This window comes from Tasmannia lanceolata, unplaced genomic scaffold (assembly GCF_043159265.1).
Source record: "Tasmannia lanceolata isolate RefF3 unplaced genomic scaffold, GAP_Taslan_0.1 ptg000008l, whole genome shotgun sequence".
Lineage (NCBI taxonomy): Eukaryota > Viridiplantae > Streptophyta > Magnoliopsida > Canellales > Winteraceae > Tasmannia > Tasmannia lanceolata.
Window position 1 is genome coordinate 30512569 of NW_027518685.1, and position 23966 is coordinate 30536534.

Consider the following 23966-nt stretch of genomic DNA (forward strand, 5'->3'; position numbering starts at 1 on the left):
AGCCTTAATGCTCAAATAAGCATGGACATCCAGGAAAATGATGCAACATCAAAATAGCTATGATTTGTGGACACGGGCACGAGTGTCGGACACGGCGAACTCCCAAAATTTAGAAACGGGGACATGCCTAAAATAGAAAGTACATTTAATCATGGGTCGTGGACACTGATTTGTGTGCCGAGTTTCGACGCAGATATGAGGTATCTAACATGGCAACCCCTAAAAATCTAGAAATAGTGTCACACTCATACACATACATGCATATAAAGTTACTAACACTTTTAGCAATACACTTAAAAGTGTCTAAACGAGTGTCGACACGTGTGGACACGGGTGTCGTGTCGGACACGACACGACACGTGTGTCGGCCATAAATTCAAAGTGTCGGCCAAATCATAGCAAATAGGAAATTTAGTTATCAGCCATGCAACTTAGGGCATGTTTGGTACCATTCTAAGGAGCAATTTTCTGATTCTTTTGCTCTGGGGAACGGAAAATAAAAAGGAATGTACTCTGTTAAAAAAATGTGGCTCGACTTTTCATTCCAAAAGTGTGTTTAGGAAGGAGTTTTTTTAAGCAAAAGTTTCAGCTTCCTCGGGAACTTTTTTGAAATTTCACAATTTTGCACTCTAGAAACGGAATTGGAATAACGGTTTCCCAAACATGCCCTTATGTAACACAAATTCAGGTTTTACATTCTCTTTTTATTTTTAATTTTTTTAATAATATTTTACATTCACTTTTTATCAAAAAGAAAAAAATAATAATTGCACATTGCTCTTTCTTGGTTGTTTTATCAATAATGGGAAGTTTATTGAACTGCACCAATGACAGGTTCAGTTCTAAATTCCAATCAACCTTTCCGAATTAATAATTGAACTTGTACAGTACCATTGGATGGTGTGTGAGATAGGAATCCGGGAATTAAAGTCACTCCCAGATTCCCTTGTCACCTGCTGTTCGGTTGGATGTGCAAATTCTGCTCACCCGTGTGTTCTTGCTTATTCATGTTTTCTATGAGAAAATTTCACTCCAACACCTTCTCTTTAGCTATATACCCTTTTAAAGGGTTAATTAGTATACGGTGGAGAATTTTAATCCAGAATTCTTCTCCACTTGCCAAACAGCCCCATTTGGAAGAACATTTTATACAAGATTGGGAGCTGATATTCGCAGGGAGTAACAAATGTACATCATATATAGAAACATAAAAATTCCGAGCACATAGAAGCACAAAAAATCATGTCTCTAAAACCAGCTTGAGTTATAGTCTCTTCAGCAATAGAATAAAATAGATGCTTACGGCTTACCTACGTATGTGAAAAAGAAAAGTAACAAACAAAAGGATCCTTCAAAATGGTGGAAACACTTTGGTACTAAGAATTACACTGAGGGAACTTCCCCACCAATAATAGAAATATTATTTATTAACATTCATTATTATAACCTCTTGTTTTATAATTTTCCTATTTTTATGGGTATGTATCTTATTGATCAATAATTGGAGACTTTCCAAGACGAAAACTATAAGCTCATGTCAAAAATAAATTCCAAAGAAACCTAAGCTTTCAGAGTATCTCATCATTCAGTGATCGACTATTTTTCAGTGTAACAACTTATCCCGGCAAAGAAAAATATGCATATCCTTCAACTTATTCAAAAAATTGGCAATATAGAACCCTATACTTTAACAGACCCTCATCCTCCCAATTAGTTTTTTTTTTGGACGCTCACGACATGGAAACCCAAACAAGAAAAAGCTTTTGAGCAAATAGTAAACACCACAAGATGTTTCATAGACAAAATAACATCAAATCCACTGCATCCAACAGCAAATTGATTTTTCTCAACCCTCTTCACACATATATAGAGATACTCCTTATTTTGATAAATTATACCCCTCTCTGCTTCTGAACATTTTCACTGGTCATTACAATTCCTAACAATCTGTCATGACCAAGGATATAAATTCAATAACAAAGGGAGGGGTGTAACTATCGAAACAATGGGACGTGAAAAATCAATCCCAGCCCACTATAGTATTCATATATGGAAAAGGTCATCATTACCAAACACAAAGACAAGAAAACTTACAAACAAGTTCTCCTTCAACAAACAAACGCACTAATTCAGACCTTGGAAAGCCATAGCGACCAAGACCCCTGAAAACAAGAAATATACAGACAAGAAGATCAAAATCCCCTAAAAAAGCATGCAAATGTCCTTCAAGAAAATCCTCTCCACGAGTATCTTCCAAGAATGTAAAGTCACTATATTCTACATATGAAATTTCATTATGGAAAAACATGTAAAGTAAATATCTGAGCTGTACGCAAAGAGTTAGAAAAATTCAATGGAATCAGCAAAGGATGACATTAAAAAATTACCAAAACAAGTCAACAGAATCACACATTCATAAAATATACATTAAAAGCTCCCTCAATGAGCATTGAAACTACAAAATATTCGAAATCTTACCCAACCAAACATGGCAATGATAGGAATTCTTGAATTCCTAAGTTCTTTTGATGGAAGAACTTAGGAATTAGAAAATTTTTGATTGGTTGGAAAGAGAAGAAAAACCCCAGATGTTTGCTGAAAAATTTATTGATTGATTTATTCTCATTCCATTTGCCCTTTTAATAGAGCTGAATACAACATAAATGCATAACAACCAAAAACAGAATTACAACAACTAACTGAAAACCAGCTAATGCTAACCTATACTTGAGTGACACTTGTCACCACTCTGACCGTACAATACAGTTGATAATTTCCCTCCTTCTCTCATTTCCTAACAGGCAAAAATAAAATAAAATCCAGAGCTCATTGACCCTTTACTTCAAGAAGAGAAACATAGGGGTTTGCTTGTTCAATGAATGAAAAAGGCCAGAAAATTAATAAAAAAGAGAGGGTCTTGATCCTATCCACAAAACCCAACCAAGAAATTGCCAAAAATAATTCACATTCAAAACCCAAGTCGATTATTTCATTTATCTTTCACAAACAAAAAAAATAAATTCGAAAAAGATAACAGAAGAACCTTTTCTTGTCTTTTATTTTTCTTACCTTTGCTTCTTACAATGAAAATAGAGAGAAACCCACCAGAATAAGATCAATAGAGAGGAACTACAGAGAAGAAACCAAAAAAAATTGCATCCATACAAGTCAAAATCAACATCTAAAAGATAAAACCTAAACATCCCATCAAAAAATTATAAGATATAAGAAACCTTATCCATCCAATGATGTCAAATAGAAAAATAGAAAAGAAAAAAACCCACCAGTAATGGGTCCAATTTCAAGAAAAGTCTTTCTTAGGCTCTATCATTAAAAAAAGAAAACGAAGTAAGGGAAAAAAAAAATGAAAACCCTAAGATGTTTTTGCACCTCTCTATAACATAAAAGATCCAAGAAGCATATTTTTATATTGTCTTTTTGATAACTACATTCCAATAAACCAAAACCCATTTCGATTCTCTAGTCAGCTTTCAAGCAGGAAAACAGAAGAAAAAAAAAACCAATTAAAAGAGAAGAGTGCCATGAACTCACCTTTCTCTGTTGTATTTCTCTCTTGTTTTGATTTTGTCAGTGTGAAACGGAATAATAAGGATGAATCTCGGAGGACATTTTCCTCTCATGTGATGTGACTAAATGGATCCCAAGATATTTGTTATGTTTTTAAGGGAAATGTTATCAGCACTACTGTATTTTGATGAGGGCACTCCTCACTTTATTAAAAGTACTAGATGGGTCACGAGATATTTGTTATGTTTTTAAAGGAAATGTTGTCAGCACTACTGTATTTTGATGAGGGCACTCTCACTTTATTAAAAGTACGGTATGGCTAGCACCATAGGATGATCCAAACCGTTGATTAGATGGGCAACAGCACAACCTATTTAGGCTGTGGCCCATCTAATAGACGGTTTGCATAAACGCACAATCTATTTAGGTTGTGGCCTATCTAATGGACGGTTTGGATCATCCTATGGTGCGGGCCATACCGTACTTTTAATAAAATGAGGTGTGCCTTCATCAAAATACAGTAGTGTTGACCACATTTCCCTTTTTTAAATTTGCTCTCTAGATATTTAGTATAGATAGGAGTCTTAGCGATAAGGATAAATCTAGATTAGGAGTTTTTTATAAAATAGTATATACGTAGCCTTTCATAAATCAACGAAGACTTTTATTCCCGAGATTGTGTGTTTTTTGCACACAAGGAGGACATACCCTTTCCTCAAAGTGGGTCAAGAGGAGTTTTCTTGTCATTTTACCAAAAGGCTATTGATATCCACACTACCATGTTATAACCATTACACTAACTCACCTTGTCTTTTACTGTTTGTCAGTTGTCAAAGGTTATCACGACTCCCCCAAAAGTAGGGGTGTCAACAGATCCACTTAGGATCTGATCCACCTATCTCTCTTTCTCACGATTCGTTCAGATGTCATTAGCGGTCGGATTGGATTCTAAGTGCTCTGGAGCCAATTTCATGTGTCTAAGTCAAGATCCATTTCAAATCGGACCATGAGTGTCCTAAATAAGTCCTACTTAAGTTACATTTACATAAACTTCTCAAAAGAGGGTGTCCTAATATTTCCTATCTTTTATCTATCATATATACTAAGCATGTTTCTTTCCGAGTGTCATTCACCTTTTTCAGGAAAATATTTTCCGTACACCATGTTCTGAAGGGTGGAGCCCATATTTATACCTAAGAATAGCATGAGTAGGGCCCAACATCTTACGATTGATCTGGTGGGTCAATCTACTGTCTTTGATTCAAATGACTGACAATTAGACGGTCAAAGTCTTTAGTCCAGTCCTTCCCTGCCTGATGCGTGAAAGAAAGGGAAAAAATGCATATTCAAAAGTAGAGTCATGAAGTAGGTTGAAGGCGGTACTTCCCTTGATATTTGATCCAACAGCATCCCACTTTTTAAAAGGCTGCTGTTGGATCAAACATCAAGGGCAGGACCGCCGACACTGGACTTCATGGCCGTCCACTGTATAATTTCTCTCATAAGTAAGCCATTTGACGGAAGCCCACCATTTTACACCCATGCATATCATGGGATGGAATACTAAGTAGTAGTATCCTTTCTAAACCTATACCATGCCTTGTGAGAACTCGTAAGTCCTTCCTAGAGCTAGCATCATCAAGTATTTTCAATTATGTATTCTGGCTAAATCAGACTTATGGAAAGCAATAAATTTTTTTGGGGGGGAAAGGTAACAAGTATATTGAAGGCATAAATGAGAAATTACATATTCACATCAGTGGGGAGAGTAGCCCATAGTAAAAGGAGTCCCTCAAAGCCCTTGATTTAGCTAAGCGATCCACTAAATCATTTGCACTCCTAGGAACATGAATAAAAGAGAGGAATCTATCGTTGATCATAGAATTAATCTCATCCAAAAACTTAGCTAGTCTCCATGAACCAATGCCCATGCCTTGAACCCAAGAAATGACATTTGGCGAATCCCCTTCTACTTCAAGCTTGCCTTCCATTTGATCTCTGAATAAGCTCTCATGTCGACGTGAAGTGCACTAACCTCCGCTTCAGTAGAGTTTGTTGTTCCACTTCGCCCAGAGAAAACAGGTAGCAATAAAAGAAAAAGGGAAAATGACCAAATGAAAGGGTTTTCTGCTGACTATGACATTTGAAGAGGGGAGACTTGGAAATAACCAATCTAGAGTGATGGTGACTGGTTTGCAAGGGTTTAGGACAAAAATACCCTCATTTTTAAAATACCGTCACCTCTCTCCTCTCTCTCTCTCTCTCTCTCTCTCTCTCTCTCTCTCTCTCATGGGATGATCCCAACCATCAATTAGAGGGCCACAATTCCTCTCTTTCTCTCTCATGGGATGATCCCAACAGTCCATTAGAGGGCCACAATGCCCCCTCTCCCTCTCTCTCGTGGGATGATCCCAACCATCCATTAGAGGGCCCCAATGCCTCCCTCTCTCTCTCATGGGATGATCCTAACCGTCCATTAAAGGGCCACAATGCCCCCTCTCTCTCATGGGATGATCCCAACCTTCCATTAGAGGGCCACAATGCCCCTCTCACTCTCATGGGATGATCCCAACCGTCCATCAGAGGGCCCTAATGTCCCCCCCTCTCTCTCATGGGATGATCCCAACCGTCCATTAGAGGGCCACAATGCCCCTCTCTCTCATGGGATGATCCCAACCGTCCATTAGAGGGCCACAATGCCCTCTTTCTCTCATGGGATGATCACAACCTTCCATTAGAGGGCCACAATGCCCTCTTTCTCTCATGGGATGATCCCAACCGTCCATTAGAGGGTCACAATGCCCCACAGGTTCGTGCACCTCTCTCCGGTATCCTCTGATTCTGAGTGAACCTCCTCTCACAGGTTGGTAGTCTCTCCCTCTCAGTTGTTTAAACCATTGATAATCCTAAATAAACAACTTATAAACACTTTAAAACCACTGCTAAGTCTATATAAGCCACTTATAAACACTCTAAACCACTGATAGGCTTATATAAACCACTTATAAACACTTTAAGCCCCTGATTACCCTATATTAAGCACTTGTAAACACACTAAACCACTCATAGGCTTATATAAAACACTTATAAACACTCTAAACCACTGTTTACCCTATATAAACCACTTGTAAATACTCTAAACCACTGCTTACCCTATATAAACCACTTATAAACACTCTAAACTGCTGTTAGGCTTACATGAACTACTTATAAACACTCTAAACCACTGCTTACACTGTATAAACAACTTATAAACACTCTAAACAACCGTTTACCCTATATAAACCACTTGTAAATACTCTAAACCACTGCTTACCCCTATATAAACCATTGCTCACACTGTATAAACAACTTATAAACACTCTAAACCACTGTTTACCCTATATGAACCACTTGTAAAACCTCTAAACCACTACTTACCCCTATATAAACCACTTACAAACACTATAAACCATTGCTTACACTGTATAAACAACTTATGAACACTCTAAACCACTGTTAAGCTTATATAAACCACTTATAAACACTATAAACCACTGTTAGGCTTATATAAACAACTTATAAACACTCTAAACCGCTGCTAGGCTTACATGAACCACTTATAAACACTCTAACCCAGTGCTTACACTGTATAAACAACTTATAAACACTCTAAACAACTGTTTACCCTATATAAACCACTTGTAAATACTCTAAACTACTGCTTACCCCTATATAAACCACTGCTTATACTGTATAAACAACTTATAAATACTCTAAACCACTGTTAAGCCTATATAAACCAGTTTTAAACAATCTAAACCACTGTTAGGCTTATATAAACAACTTATAAACACTATAAACCATTGTTTACCATATATTATACACTTATAAATCCTCTAAACCACTGTCAGGCTTATATAAAATACTTATGAACACTCTAAACCACTGTTTACCCTGTATAAACCATGTATAAACACTATAAACCACTGATAAGCCTATATAAACCACTTTAAAACACTCTAAACCACTTATAGGCTTAGATAAACCACTGTTTACCCTATATAAACCACTTGTAAACACTCTAAACCACTGATAAGCCTATATAAACCACTTATAAACACTATAAACTACTTCTTACCCTGTATAAACCATGTATAAACACTCTAAACCACTGATAAACCTATATAAACCACTTATAAACACTCTAAATCATTGATACGCTTATATAAACCACTGTTTACCCTATATAAACCAATTGTAAACACTCTAAACCACTGATAAGCCTATATAAACCACTTATAAACACTATAAACTACTTCTTACCCTGTATAAACCATGTATAAACACTCTAAACCACTAATAAGCCAATATAAACCACTTATAAACACTCTAAACCATTGATAGTCTTAGATAAACCACTGTTTACCCTATATAAACGAGTTGTAAACACTCTAAACCACTGATAAGCCTATATAAATCACTTATAAACACTATAAACTACTTCTTACCCTGTATAAATCATGTATAAACACTCTAAACCACTGATAAGCCTATATAAACCACTTATAAACACTCTAAATCACTGATAGGCTTATATAAACCACTGTTTACCCTATATAAACCAGTTGTAAACACTCTAAACCACTGATAAGCCTGTATAAACCACTTATAAACACTATAAACTACTGCTCACCCTGTATAAATCACTTATAAACACTTTAAACCATTGTTAATCCTTATAAACTAATTATAAACACTCTAAACCACTGGTAAGCCTTAATAAACCACTACTTAGGATTATAAATCACTACTGAGGATTCTTAACCAAAGGAGCTATATAAACCACTTATAAACACCCACTTCAGTAGTGGTTTATCGTAGTGAAATAGTAGTTTAACTTAAGAAATTAGTGGTTTACAGTAAAATAACAATGATTATAAAGTGGAAAACAGTAGTTTAACATGGAAAACTTTCATTCAAGTTTATAAACATGTCTTATAATTGAAAGAGAAGGAAGAGGGCTAGAAATACACACCTTTCCATTGAATGGAGGCTTTGTGCAATGGAATGATGGTTTCTAGTGAAGATTTTTGCGATTTCAAAATCTAATAACGTTTTTTTGCAATTGTTGTTGTAAATGGAGGCGTTTTCCAATGCAATGAAGGGTTAGGGAGGCTTTGACATCTAAAAATGAGGTTTTCAGCAATAGAATAGAGCTTTTGACATCTAACAATGGAGGTTTTTGGGTTTCAAAAATAGAGGTTTTTGGGTTTTTCATATGTACATAGGTGGGAGGAAGAAGAAGAAGAGAGAAAAAGGTGGGTTTTGGGATTTGTATTCTAAATGTAATCATTTCAAAAAGGTGATTTGATAGGGAGAGAGAGAGAGAGAGAGAGAGAGAGAGAGAGAGAGAGAGAGAGAGAATCAAGGGCATTTTAGTCATATGCACTCTTGATTGGTGATTTACAAAACACCCCTCTTCAAATGTCATAGTCAGTAGAAACCCCTTCTATTTGGTCATTTTCCCAAAGAAAAAAGAAGAAAATAAATGGTAAGGAGTTCGGGACCAACTAGGTTGAAAATCCGAAAGTACAGCTTAAGAATTGTGTACTTAATAAAAACCTGAGACAACAAAATTAGAACATACTGGGAAAAGGGCTTTGTAGTGTGTTAATCTTAAGCCAACAGATTTTAGGGGTTTTTGCAAATGAAGTCTTCTACTTTGCTTTATTTGCAAAAAGAGTCTTTTAGTTCCACAATTTGCAAATAGAGTCATCACTTTTGGGTTGATTTTACAAATCGGATCATACCATCAATCTATGACCAAAATACCCAATTGTAGATTTTTTTTACTCTTAAGAAGCCCAAAATGTCGTTGCATCTGAAAAGATGAAATTTATCTTTTAAAAAGACCAAAATACCCATGATGCTCACGGATATGCTTTGATAAGGCAGGTCACACAGAGTCAACTCAAACCCATGCATCTGGTCGGGCCCACCAATTTGCCTTATTTTTTTATGGGGTGGAGCCCATGTATAGGGTAGGGTTCATAATTTTACAGCTTATGCTTATGTTGTGATAGGTTGGGCTCATTTTTTATGTATAGGCCAAGAATGCTATGATTGGGCAGGTCCCACGATCTCCACCCGAGCCCATGTATAGAGTAGGGCCCGTAATTTTTGTCTTTTCATGTATAAGAATGCTAGTAGGTACAGAAGGAATTTTGGTCTTTTTATAAGGTAGTTTGTCTTTTTAAATACAAGGACATTTTGGTCTTTTATGAGTAAAGAAATCTACCATGGGCATTTTGGTCACAAACAAATGACATGACCAGATTTGCAAAATTCATTCAAACGTTACGACTCTATTTGCAAATTGTCGAACAAGAACTCTTTTTGCAAATAAAACAAAGTAGAAGACTTCTTTTGCAAAAACCCCTAGATTTGATTGAAGTATGGACATTACAACCATGCAGACTGAGAAGGAAAGGATAAAATTTCTTCTTTCAATAAGGAAAAGCCTAAAATGCTCAAATTAAGGTTGAGCAAAACCTGCGAAAGGTAAATCCTGAAGTAAGATTTCAAATTAGTTCCATACTGCAGCCTGAAAAATAACATTTGAGTCTTTTCTTAAGTTTTCATTTTTCAAGCTCTTTTTTTCCGAAGTATTTTTTCAAGTTCTTGTCAATACATCTCCTTCTCACATGGTCCAGCAAAATAGTCCCAGTGTTAGAAGTCATGACTCCCTTGTGGCAAGTGGCTTGAATGGACAACTCTTGAACAAAGAGCAGTTGCCCTATAAGGCCATAGGAATTCACCAAGCATTGGTTGCCTTTGAAGGCCAGAATTTGGTTGCTTATTTTGCAAAAATCTAGGCTAAAATAAGAAATCACTCATCTGCAAGGTCATCTGGCTTAATGGACACAATAGTCCAGTCATGGCCTTATTCTGTAACTCCTTCCCAAACCAGTCATCCCACCTTATGCCTAAGAACCCCCATTTCCCCCAGCTCAGAAGAAGAAGAAGAATAAGAAAATCATAAAGTACATATTAACCAGGCCTCAGCAGTCATACAGCACTCCTACGCAAGCTAGTCACAATACATTTTGCTATCACAGATTTTGGAACATAGGATATGTCAAGAAAGGAAGAAAGTTTTAAGATCAAGTTTGAAAGATCAATATTTATCTATAAAGAGAGGTGGCTCTAGGCACATGCATGTCATAAGTACATAATCAAGTCCCGGAGAAAACTACTGAGAAGTTACTTGTGATGATGTGAATCACACCCCGTAAGGAGCAAGCAAAACTGTACATATGATAAAATCAAAAAATCCTATTCATACAAATTGCACCAGAGAAGAAATTAACCAATCAAAAGTTTGCAATCCAGTGTCAATGTTACATTCACGCTATCTATATACCATTCATCGAACCATCGGCCTAGACTCCGTTCCCATCTCAGGAAGCTTCCAACTGTACATGAGTTTTCTGTCTCTGAACCAAGGTTTGCGACTGTAAGTAGCAAAACAGAAGGATAAAAAAATAGCAGAACAGAAAGTTAACGTGGGGAAAAGAAAGCTTTATGATAATAAAAAGAAAAAATTTGGGTAGTGAAAACGGCCATGATTTTTTCATGCAAATGCATGTATTGTACCACTATGTTTGATTATTTTCTAGGGAATTTGTAATTAATAGTCTTAAGTTATACTAATTGATATATTTGAATTATTGAAAGGAGATCCCAAGTTAACTTCATCACCTGCCAAGTCATAGTGTCACCTTCAAGAACCCTCACCGACTTCAAAATTACCGAATGGTCCCTGGAGCAGTTCTTGAGATGCAGATGATGAGGAACAAAATGATCTGGAATTAACCGCTCCGGGGATAGCTAGCCCATGCGAAACAGTCTTATTGGGGAGGCCTGACTGTAGAGAAGTGTGATCTGGATTACAAAGTGACCACCAAGCTTTATCCATCGCCAAACTACCTTCAAGAAACTTCACCACCTCGAACATTCTCGGACGGTCCTTTGGGGAGGCCTGAGTGCAGAGCAGTGCTATCTGGATCAGCTGCTCCACCTTGGCATCCCAATAATTGTTATGCAGATCAGGATCAACCAACATGTCCAGCTTCCTCATTTCACAAAGTTCTTTCACCTGCCATCAGAACCAAGGTTGAATGATAACATTCCAAATCATATGACATGGCAGAACAACTAGTCACAATGAATTTATCTAGAAACAAGATCGCCCCCCCAAACAACAAAATTTCAAATCATATGAAATGGAATTAGTGCTAGGCAGTGGCACTGTTGTATAGTGGCGTAGAAAGGGGTGCCTGAGATTATAAACTTTGATTAGTCATGGGTAACGAGAACTTCCAAAAATTAGGTAACATGGTGTTCAACTAAGTGTCATCATTTATTTCAGGAGCCAATTACTGAAGCCTCCCTATATTACAACAAATTGTAGTTTGTCCAATGGATATTTTGTTATTTGAACACACTGCTTGTAAATTCTCACCTGGCTTGGACAGGACATTTAGTTCATGTCGCTATTCCCGGATCAAGGGGGGAGTACGTCAGATGGAATAATTTCTTAGATGTATTACCGTATCCCCAAGGGTTGAGCCCACTTTTTACAGGTCAGTGGAATATTTATGCTGGTCATGTATGGGTTGTTTTAGCCCAATAAAAAACTAAGATGGTATTCCTCAATTGTTTTTGAAATAATAGTGGGATTTTTTCATGCAGCACTATTTTCTGAATAACATTTTCTAGGAACTGAGGGTTTGCTTTATAGACATTCTAAGCTACAGTCAAATGAGAACATTTGTGATAAACGATAATAAGAAATAGACCTGGCAAACGGGCGGGCCGGGCCAGGTTTGACCCAGAAATTTTTATGGGTCACTAAGGTTGGACCTGGACCCGGCCCGGACAACCCGCGGGCACCCGGGTTTTTGACATAATTTTTTAAGATTTTTTATTTATTTATAAAGGGATTTGCTAGCCACCTTCTCCAACTCTACCTTCTCCAATTGCATGTGATCATGCGCTGTTAGCCCATTCATGTTGACTGTTTGAGAGTTGTCTTATGTGCAAGAAGCAGGAAGTACGATTTGTGCAAAGGTGGCTAGCAATAAATAAAAATCATGCGGTACTAAACTTTATAGAAAAATTACGGCAAAATGGCACCAAAGTAGAAAAAATATGAAAAAAAATACCGAAAAATGTAGCAAAATATGACAATTACGGAAAAAACTACACAGAAAATGAAAGAAATATGACAATTACTGAAAAAGGGTAAAATAAAACCTTTTTCCACTTCTCCACGGGCACCTGCGGGTCCACCCGGCCCAGTTTTGACGGGCCGGGTGGACCCGAGGGTCAATTTCAAATTGGTCACTGATTGGTGACTCGGACCCGTAATTTACGGCCGGGCCGGGTGGACCCGCGGGTCCGGGTCACTTTTTGCCAGGTCTAATAAGAAACATGTTCAGATAGGAATCATCCAGACATACTCAAATAAACTACAAAAGGGGAGTTATTTGGTCTACCAGCAAGGAAACAACTTAATGCTTATTCATGTGTACAAGAAGTATGCTTCCCATGTTTTTTTCTTCAAAAAGTCCAATAATGGCCAAAGTTAGGGTTGTTTTCCTCCTCAAAAATGCCCCTAATATTTCACTGATGAAAGTTTGAGGCCCTATCACAGGATCCATAAAATAAACATGGAAGAGTGCATGGAAGTCCATCGCAAACTATGACCGTGAATTTGAACCTTAAACTTTTCACCTAAAAATCCATGGATTATTTACCACTTCTAAGGAAACAAAAATAATCCATATCTAGGAGACCAAAACCTTGTAAAACCAATCTTTTTTCTTGAAGTGCAAACCTCGAATCACCATAAATGTATCCTATAACACACTTCATTTTTTTTTGTTTTTGGGCCGAGTCTGTTGGCAATGCTTATTCAAAACCTAGAAGTGAGTCCTAGACCATATTACTAGACTACACTCCCCGACTCCTCCATCAACCTTAACCTTCAAGTCTATCCTTAATTCCGACGTTAAAGCTGAAAAGGAAACAGATAAGAGCATCTGCTCTGAACCTAAAATATCCGAAGTTAAACCTAGAACTGGTGCATGTGTGCATGTAATAATTGTTTTCTCCTTACCGCGGCTGCTGGCACGGAATTAGCCGGGGCTTCTTCCCCGTGTCCTGTCATGATCGTGCACTTGACGAAAGAGCTTTACAAGCGGCATTGCCCTTCTTCACTCACGCGATATTGCTGGATCGGGCTTTCGCCCATTGTCCAAGATTCCCCACTCCTCCCCCCCGTGGGAGTCCGGGCCATGTCTCAGTCCCCGTGTGGCTGATCGTCCGAAAAGACCAGCTAAGCATCATTGGATTGGTCAGCCATTACCTGACCAACTACCTAATATTTCGCAGGCTCATCATGAATAGCCAGGGATATTGAGGAATTTCCATAAAGGCAATTTGGGAATCAATCGCATTCTACCTCCGTTTGTTCGTTTAAAGAAATGGAGGATCCCAAAGTCATATTTCTTTTGGCTGCCGAAGCCAAAGTCATATTCTTAAATCATGTCTATCAAACCCGCAAAAAATGAGAAAGAATACAAAAATAGCTCAAGTATAGGTATATCAGCCTAAATGGCAGCATTGAAAGGAAATCATGTCTAAGCTATTATATGAAAATAAGGCAGAGAGAATAATGACTCGGTGCATACCCAGTCCAGCAACATGACATCATCATCGTTTGCAAGCTGAGCAAGATCAAAAGCTCTTTGTCCAGTGATTAGTTCAAGAAGAAAGATCCCATAACCAAAAACATCAGTCTTCTCTGAACACTTTCCGGTGGAGAGGTACTCTGGTGCTATATGCCCAATTGTGCCACGTACAGCAGTGGACACCTCAGTATCTCCATAGTCAATAAACTTAGCCAAGCCAAAGTCACCAACAAATGGCTCGAATTGCTCATCCAATAAAATATTTGCAGCTTTCACATCACGGTGAATAATCTTTGGATCACAATGATCATGCAAGTACGAAAGCCCCCTTGCGGATCCAAGTGCAATCTTCCTCCGTGTTGTCCAATCAAGTGGTGGTTCTGACGGTTGGCGCTCTACAAAAAAATGACCAAAATAAACATCCATTTAGAGTATTTTGCAGATATGAGCAAAATAGACAGTTCTGGCATAAGTTCTTATTCAATTTTCACCAGAACTATTTGAATTTCGGGCAAGGATAGAGAATGCCAAACCCAAATATAGGAGAATATGCAAAAAGCAAGTGGAAAAGAATGCAATGTGGAAGATGTGAAAAGTACCTCTCAAACATGACGCAACACTTCCATTAACCATATAGGGATAAACAAGCATTCGCTCAGTGGGTGTCGTGCAGAAACCTAGCAGCCGGAGGAGGTTTTGATGCACACCGATCCTGATCATTTCTAGCTCTGATTGAAATTGATGCTGTCCTCCTGGTGTACGCTCTTCTTTAAGTCTCTTTATTGCCACGAATGAACCATCTGCTAAGCGTCCCTTGTACACCTTCCCAAACCCACCTCGACCAAGAATATTCTCTCTGCTAAATTTATCAGTTGCAACTTCCAGTTCTCGCAGAGAAAATCTTTTGAGATGGCCCCGATGAACTTCTGCATCCACATCAGCTGTAGAGAGAAAATTTGAACAAGTATGAACACATGCATGGGTATAGAATCCTTCACACACATGAAGACACTTCATGGGTGGCCCTACTGTGGAATGAACGCATGAAGGATGCTAGCATTTTCCAAGATCCATAGATATTCAGTATATCCATTTTACAACTACTTACCAGGTACATCAAAGAAATGTCCTTGCGGCTTACGACGACGCCACCACGCAAACCTAGCTGCGCCTGAAATCACTTTACCAGCAATCGCTCCGTAATTCTTTGCACTATTTCCTCCTGAAATAACACCTCAGAGACACTGAATGAGATACAATTATAGTTTTTTTTTTATGCAATCATGTAGCTGTAAAACATAACAAGCACCAACAAGCATACAATTGCAACAGGAAGCCGCCTTGTCAGATGTTGACCATGTCAAACATGATGAATCAAGAGGCTCCCTGACCAGTAAGCATCTAGGAGAAGCACATCATTTACCACCCCTCGAATTTGGTATTGGATGATTCAATCTGTTTCCGTTATGATAACGATGGAAATGCACATGCATGTGTACAAGAGTGGAAGCAAATAAAAGCTCAATGTTTGCATCTCATCAACGGTCAATTAAATGAAATTGCAATGGTTTTATTGGAGAAAAGAAATAAATGTAAAAGCTCCAATATTATGTCGGATAGAGTAAAAATCCACATGGAACCCATTTTTTGTCAATGTCCAAAAAAATGATGGCTGTTAAGGATCTCCTCAGAGTGGAAGAACCAAGTGACTCTGAAAAAAATAAAAACAAATGACTAAATCTGATACTGGGATCAGATAAGCCAAATCTAACCACACTAAGCTGCACCAAGCCAAAAGATGAGCAATTGCAAGACTTCCATAATAAACTTTAATCAAGAACGATTACTAAAAGAATATGGCACCTTGAGAAGAGATATTTGGTGGTGGAGCAGATGGAGGATGTGGAGATCCTGGGCAAGCTTGTGTTGTAACAGGACTGCAGAGTCCTTTTTTATTAGAAGTACTGTAGAACGAAAAAAAAAAACTGTCAGCAGCAATAATGCACAAACATGAGTTAAACACAGTCCCTACAGTTCATAGAGCTATTCAACAAGTGTTATCATCAAGAGTTGCTAATAAGAAAAAGAAAATTATGTAGACATTCTTATTAGGATAAACTCTTGATTTAGCTTCTCTTCATCAATTCTTTACATACCATTTAGATAATTTTCAGTTCATGTTTTTTCTATATTGATAGAATTCTGTCCCTTTTTTTATACTTTTTTTATTAAATTGAAAGAATGAGAATTAGAAATAAATTCTAGGCTCAAGGAGAATAGTTGTGACTAATCAAAATCAGATGACTCGCCTTTACAAAGATCAAGAGGATAAAATTTAGTGAAATCTGCATTGTAGTGTGTTGAACGAAATTTTAGACTCAAGGAGAATAGTTTTGACTAAGCAAAATCATGTGACTCACCTTTATAAAGACCAAAAGGAGAAAATTTAGTGAAATCTGTATTGGAGTGTGTTGAACTAAAAGTTTTACCAAAAGAAAAGAAAAGGTAAATATTATATTTAAGGAGTATTTGTGAACTCAAATTGTCTTCTAAATGCAAGGATGTCAACTCCCAAAATAGTCTTGAATAAAATCTTCATGGGACGAGTCACAACTGTTTCAGTTTTGATATCGTTTTGATCGGGATGGAAATGGAAACATTTCTGTCATTTCGTATCAATTTCAGTGGAAATTTAAAAGGCCATGGTTAACGGATACCCTCGCGGGTTATTTAAATCGTCTCGTAGTTTTTGCCGGTGAGATCTATTGCCCCCTTTCCTTTTCACGATTATGGTGGTGTCTCCGAGCAAAATGATGGACAAAGCTAAGTTGGGTGGACTGATTGAAAGATCTAGGCTAGGATTCTCAGGGTGGAGATAACCCATTTGCAGTATGCTGACAACTATTTGGTATTTAGTGTAGCAGAAGCTGAAAAAAATCAAGAATCGAAGCTTATGCTTTGTTCTTATGAGATGGTTTCGGGTCAGAGACCTAATTTCTTTAAGTCCGTGATGATGGGCACTCACTGGGCGAGCAGAAAAGGTCTTGTTTTTCCTAGAATGCTATGATATAGGGAGGGTTTGATTCAAAATACGTGGGTCTTCCATTGTGGTGGGCATCCCAACAAGAAGCTTTGGGATACACTGATAGAAAAAGTGGAGAAAGGCCCTCCTCTTCGAAAAGAAATCCTCTTTCCCTTGGAGAAAGGATTACTCTTGTTAAGTCTGTGCTCGCCAATTACCTCTATATTAAAGGTCTATGTGGAGCTGCTTGGTCGCTGAGAGTGCCCTGTGCTCTTCAATAAATTCATTGCCATTCAAAAAAATAAAGAAAAATAAAAGTTACATATACAATGAAATACAAGTATTGCTTAATTATTCTGACTTTGTAACCCAATGAACATGAGCGAAACTCTTTAACTACTTTCAACTGAGCAACAACAGGGGATAGCTTTGGTTCTACTACAATAAGTATTTTAAGATATTGTTCTCTATGCAAGGTCTCTAAATACCTTCTAGAGGGGTCATCACGTTTTGCAATAATGCTCCAAAATTTCAAATAATAAGGGTTAATTTGACACATACCTACTATGAGAATTTTTCTTTCCTAGGGTCTTTCTAACCCTCTCCTCATCTGGCATTGTTTGAAGAAATGTTTCATTCAATATTAATAAACTAGTAAAGGTCCCGCCAAACACCGTCTCACCTAGCAAAAAGAAAAAAACAATAAGAAGAGGAACATAGATGAGCATTCTATCCTGCTCTCAGTTGTTTCCTTACCCTTGTTCTTTCTTGATTTGATTTTCTCAGCATTTGCTATACTCTTGCTTACTGCTTCTACAATAGTCACTCGTTTCAATGGTAGTTGAGAGGAAGCTGATGTCGTACGCTGGTTATTTGCATCTTTATCTTCAATTGCAGGACAGGTTTGATCTGGTTTTTCTGGACTACCTTTTCCCCCGACAGAATCTCGGGAAAAAACCTTGGATATCCTAGAATGCTCTTGAGAATGCTCATCTTTTTTAGCACCGTGATTTGAATTGCTAGGGCTAGAGTTTGCTGTATTATTTTGGGAATCACTTGTTACAACGTTAATTGTATTGAACTTGCAGATTCTAGTGGAATGTCCTTGGTGGCGGCAGTTTGAACAATAGGAAGGTAGCTTCCTATAGCGTATATCTTGCCAAAAACCTCCCTTTCCAACCCCAATCCATACTCGACGAGGAAGCTTCATTAGAAGATTGACTTCTACACAAATTCTCGCAACATTTGTTCGAGTCAGATTTCTCGTAGGATCATCAATTGAAAGTGCTCTTCCGACCAAAGACGCTATAGCAAATAAGAGATCTTCTTGGAAAAAAACAACTGGGAGAGAAGGGAGTGAAATCCAAACAGCGGCAGAAGACGGTTCTTCCTCTGTTGGCTGGAACTGGGGAGTCCATTTAAAGACCTTCATCAGATGCCCATCAATCCACCATCTATTTCTGACCCATATTCGGATCATGTCCGAGATGTTATCTAACCTAATGAAAACGTGATGAGCATCTAGAAAAGTAACAGCCCAATCACCTCTGAGTTTCCATACCCGACAGGCCCAAGCTCTGATGCGTGCCAAGCTCGGGCATGAGCGGGGTAACTTCCCCACAAGGCAATATTTTAATCTCTCGGCACTCGCACTGATAACAGATTCTTCAAAGTAAATTACAGGCTCACCTCTGTGAAGAGAACCCTTTGAAGAAGAATTGGATGTGTTGCTTTGATCTTCCACTGTCATCCCGCGTTGATTTTTCTTGAGGGTTTCTGCATAGGATAGAATGGGTCGCTTAGCTGAAGAAGAACCATCTTTAGGAATATAGGGCTCACCATTCTTCTGATTCTCCTTCTCTAGGGTTTTGAGAATTGGGCGATTAGGATTGAGGGTGCTTGTAATTTGAAGATGAGAAACAGTTTCATTGTGGGAGGCCTTTCCGTTCTCCGCCTTGGGTCTCCATTGCAACTTATTCTGATTCTTCCTTGTTGTCTGGTGTCTATTACTTGGATTTCTGAACTGGGTTTTGAGAATTGGAGGATTAGATGAAGTCTTTGTAGAATCTTTAGGAGTAGGATGGAGGGTGGTTGTGTTTTGAGGATGATAAGCAGTTTCATTGTTGGAATAGAAAGTATTAATGACCCAATCCTTGGTGGACTCCTTTGGGTGATCTAAGATGGGTTTGCACTGCAACTTCTTCTTCTCCACTGCTGTTCTTTTTGGCCCATCACAAACGTGGTCTTCCATAGCGTGAAACTCTGACCACCACCACCATAGTCTTTGAAGAAGCAGAGCTGACGATGGGGTTCTTTCAAGAAGTAGAGATGACGTTGGGGTTTGGAAAGTAGGCTAGAAGAAGAAGCGTGGAAGTTGCTGGGAAGATGGGAGTGGTCTTCCATTTCATTTCATATTTGAGAGATTTATGTCGAAGTCATAGGCCTATCTTTCCATGGCGTTAACACCAATTTTTCAAATTGATTTTTTCAACGTTTACAGACATTTCATTTCACATACAAAGAGTAGATATTCCCCCTCCTTGTCGGCTTTTCCCTTCTCTTTTATAACTTCAATATGGAGTTCATTTAATAGATTGGAGGGCTAGGATCGACCTATGGGAATGATTTTTCTGGGCACAACCTAGTTCCGTTGGGGCCTATCAAATGAAAGGTTTGACTCATCCTATGGGGTGTCATGTGTGGGCGGTACTAGGGCTGCAACAGGGTCGGGTTGGGTCGGGTTTCTCAAAACCTTAGCCCAACCCTGGTCCCATTATCTCGGCCCTGACCCGCCCTGACCCCTGACCTGAGTCAGGGCCGAAGAACCTCAACGCATGGTCCGCCCTACAGGGCTCAGTGCTGGCCCTGGCCCGCCCTGATTGGCCCTGATTGGGCAAGGCCGGGCCGGGCCGGCCCTAATTGACCCTAGTGCAAATACCTGTTAACTTGTTAAGAGTGCCAAAAATAAAGCAACCACTTATCATATAGAACAAAATGATCAATAAATAGAGAAAGTGAACAAAATAAGATAATATGAATTCAACAACATGACGGGCAACAAAGACAATTAATAATAATAATCTAAAGAAACATCAATCCAAGATAATAGAAAACATTAGCAAAAGAAACATGCATAGATGGTTCAATTCTATAATAGAAAACTTAGGGTCGGGTTGGGTCGGGTCAAGGTACCCGAGGCGTTAACCCATAACCCGACCTGACCTGAGTCAGGGTCTAAAAAAATGAACCATGACCCGCCCTCAGGGTTGGAAAATCCAGCCCTAGGTGGTATAGTACTTTTGGGGAAAAAAAATACTGTACGATACATGCTTACACCATTTACAAACTGAGATTTTATATGGTGTATGCCCTTATAATCCCGTATTTTTCAAAATTTACTGTACGAAGCACATCATAGGATGATCCAAACCGTCCATCTAATGGAACACAACGTAAATAGGTCATTCCCCAAAAATCATTTCCATAGGATGATCCTAGCCCTCCGATCTATAGATATTTCCATAATATGCAGTTCTCTATAGATCGGAGGGTTGAGATCATCCTATAGAAATGATATTTTGAGCACAACCTATTTACGGTGTGGCCCATCACATTGACGGTTTGGATCATCCTATAGTGTGGTCCGTTGTGGCCCACTCCCAAAAACAAACTGTCATTACTTTCTTCCATTAAAAATTTGAAAATGACAAAATTACCCACAACTCTCTCTCTTAAGGACCGTCAAGCAATAACTTTGCAAAGGAGGGACTAATTGCAAAAATCCTAGGGCTGCAACTTGGGTCGGGTTTTACCCGACCCGCATCGACCCAACCCGAAAATAGCTTGGGTTGGGTTCATGTTTCTCAGGTTTCGGGTCGAGCTGGGTCTACGATCTAAAAGTTCGCATGAATCTCGGGTCGAGCCGGGTTTTAAGGGGCCCGACCCGACCCGACCCGGGTTACTTAAGTTATAGTATGTATTTTTTTTTCTAAAACTTTGTTACTTTAAAAGTGAAAACTTAAAAGTAAAACTCAAGCACGCACGCAATTACAGGGATTCTTTCCATCTTCTGTTCGTTTCCCCCCTTTAGCTCTAGGGTTTCAAGTTTCAACTAAATAATTAATGCACTAAATAGTTTGTTGTTTATCTAGTATGAGTATATTCATTTTCATTTGGTAATGAATCAATTTATTCTCTTTGGACCATTTATTAGTCAATGGAGATTTTATATGGTGAAAGGGCTTACAACAAAACGGTAGGGGTACCACCCTTGATTTGATCCAATAGCAGCTCACTTTTTGAGCTTTTTGAGGAGCTGCTGTTGGATCAAAAGTCAAGGGTGGTACTTCCACCGTACAAAAGGCCTTATTGTTGTAAGTGAAATTCCAAGGGTGGTCCCGAGTACGGCAACTATGAGGAGTGAAAATTAATTAGGTTTCTAACAAGTTTTAACTCTTTTGAAAACTCAAACCCAATTTTGGAAATTAAGAGATCAACAATAAAATTCAAGCACGCAAGTTAAATCTAAAATGCAAATACAAATAAAGAGCAAGAGCAAGAGCAAGAGAGATTGCACCCGAGATTTAAAGTCGTTCGGTCCTCCAAACGCGAGGCCTACTCCACTCCACCAACCAAACCCGTTGATGGCTTCACTATGTGATCTTCTTAACTTCGGCGAAGATCGGTGCCGATTACAAATTCCGATTACCTTTAACCTTGGTGGCAATCTTTACCACGGAGAGTGGGCTACGCTTCTCCGAACACTCGCCCGATACAAGGTTCTTGATAAGAAAGAAAGAACAAAAAATCCCTCTGAAGGGTTTACAAGAATTGTAGAAGATGTACACATTTAGCCTATGATCCAAATCCTAAGCTTTAGAGGATGAGAGGCATAATCAAGTTTGATTCACTCTTTGGATGTTCAAATGGAGTTTAAGAGTGTTAGGATTGATTATTGGGATGTTTGGAATGCCCATATATATAGGAAAAATCAAATATGACCGTTCAATGGCATTGTTGTAATTCCTGAAAAAATCGCAACGGCTAAAAATCCGATCGTTGTAGTGTTCTCGGAGTTCCGAGAAAAAATCTCGGAGTTCCGGGAATACAAACAGAAGTTGAAAAAAAGTCTACTGGACCATTTCTCGGAGTTCCGAGAATATTTCTCGGAGTTCCGAGAATTTCTTGGAGTTCCGAGAAGCCTATTTTAGTAGATTTTCATTTCTTGTTTTTAGGCTTCCAACTTAACACCAAGTTGGGATTGCTATGAGGGTTCCAAGGTGTTGGAACACCACAAGGACAATCATTTATATATTTAGGGTGTGTGTTTATTTACGTAATTATGCCTTTCAAAATCCTAAACTAGGATTGGATCTTAATACAATCTAATATAACTTGATCTTCAATGGATTCTTCAAGTCTTCATTTGTCTTGGACTTCGATGTCTTTGGCCTTCATGATGTGGTCCAATGAGATCTTCTTGGCCTCAATCCAAGCAATGTTGTCTTAGCACCAATGTGATCTACAACTTAGACAATCAAACACATTAGTGATCATAAATCACTTGTGTATTGGAATCATCAAAATAAGATGGGAATGCCAAGGTGGAAACCATTGGGCTTACAGTAAGCCCTTGCACCATATAATTTCTCCTAAAGAGTTTGCCATGCTTGAGTTTTCTATTTTATGAGTTGAGTTGCCTTGCCAAACAAGAGTTTTCCTTAAACAATTGTGTCAACATAAAAAAACCCGACCCGACCCGAGATATTGCCGCCCTAAAAAATCCCTTATAAAATTGATGAGCCATGCTCACCCAAATTTGACTCTAAAAATTAAAATCATTTGTAAATCTTTTGAGCCACAAAACTGGAGCCTTTTCTTTTTTCAAACCAAATTTTCTTGGGAAAGGGGGTGCAAAAGAAAAAGAAAACAAAAAAATAACTAGCTCAATGAGTTTTGAGCGTATGTATATCAGAGTAGAGTTTTTATATGGTGGCCGACCGTCCCACGTATAGGGCAGAGAGAGAGAGATCAAACTATCCCCCTTGATTTTTTATCCAGGTCAAACCTCCTTTTTTAACTTTTAGGTTGATCAAAAATTACCTTTTTTGACTTTTAGGTTGATCAAAAATCAACGTGGTGGATATTTTCTCTCTCCGCCCTTTACATATAAAGGGCGGCCATCATATAATTTCTCAGTATATCATTTCTTTCTAAACTTTCCCATGCCTTAAGTGCCAGTGCCAGTGCCATTGCCATTGCCGGTCCCAAGTCCTTCCCAGAGCAAACACTGTCAAGTCTTTCTATGGGGAGATAGGGATCTGCAAAGTTGAAAACCCGTAGTGGGAGCTTAAGTAAAAATTAAGGTCATTGCCTACTAAATTGAGAACTCAAGATGATGATTAAGGCAAATATAAAATATATTAAGCAAAGGGCTCTAGAGGGTGTTCGTATTAAATCTTAAATGGGTTTTCTTTGTTGGAATAAAACCAACGAGGTTGGAGGGAGAAGATGAGTTTCAAGAGAAGAAAATTGTTCTCTTGATATCAAAAGCACAAAGAAAATAACCCAAGTTGTTGTACTACTCAAAACCCTTCCAATTTCACTTAAAGAACTTACAAATGAAGAAGATACATAGTCTAAAACATAACCTACATTCCAAATCCGAATTTAATAAG

The 23966-nt window shown here is 38.3% G+C and overlaps 2 protein-coding genes and 1 pseudogene across 12 annotated transcripts in view; all 3 read right to left on the bottom strand.

Moving 5' to 3' along the window:
- The window catches only part of LOC143885151 (hypersensitive-induced response protein 1), a 38614-nt gene that overhangs the window by 6909 nt on the left and 7739 nt on the right, over window positions 1–23966 (bottom strand). Inside the window, exons 1-2 of one of the 9 annotated variants that reach the window (XM_077389176.1) lie at window positions 3553–3698; window positions 2095–2162 (exon numbers count right to left, since the gene is read on the bottom strand). The gene's annotated coding sequence lies outside the window, so the exon portion shown is untranslated. The other 8 variants (XM_077389169.1, XM_077389175.1, XM_077389170.1 and 5 more) reach the window with 8 other exon arrangements.
- Window positions 10679–19788, bottom strand: LOC143885150 (uncharacterized). 3 transcript variants are annotated; one of them, XM_077389168.1, is made up of 8 exons: window positions 18046–19788; window positions 17851–17971; window positions 16131–16231; window positions 15376–15489; window positions 14867–15208; window positions 14268–14662; window positions 11272–11668; window positions 10679–11000 (listed from the first exon to the last, which is right to left on the bottom strand). In XM_077389168.1, the coding sequence occupies exons 1-7, from the start codon at window positions 19538–19540 to the stop codon at window positions 11294–11296; spliced, it is 2943 nt and encodes a 980-aa protein (XP_077245283.1). In that variant the 5' UTR covers window positions 19541–19788; the 3' UTR covers window positions 10679–11000; window positions 11272–11293. The 3 variants fall into 3 exon arrangements, with proteins under 3 accessions (XP_077245283.1, XP_077245282.1, XP_077245281.1); XM_077389167.1 differs by having other exon boundaries at window positions 10679–11006; XM_077389166.1 differs by having other exon boundaries at window positions 10679–11024.
- LOC143885717 (18S ribosomal RNA) lies at window positions 13683–14086 on the bottom strand (annotated as a pseudogene).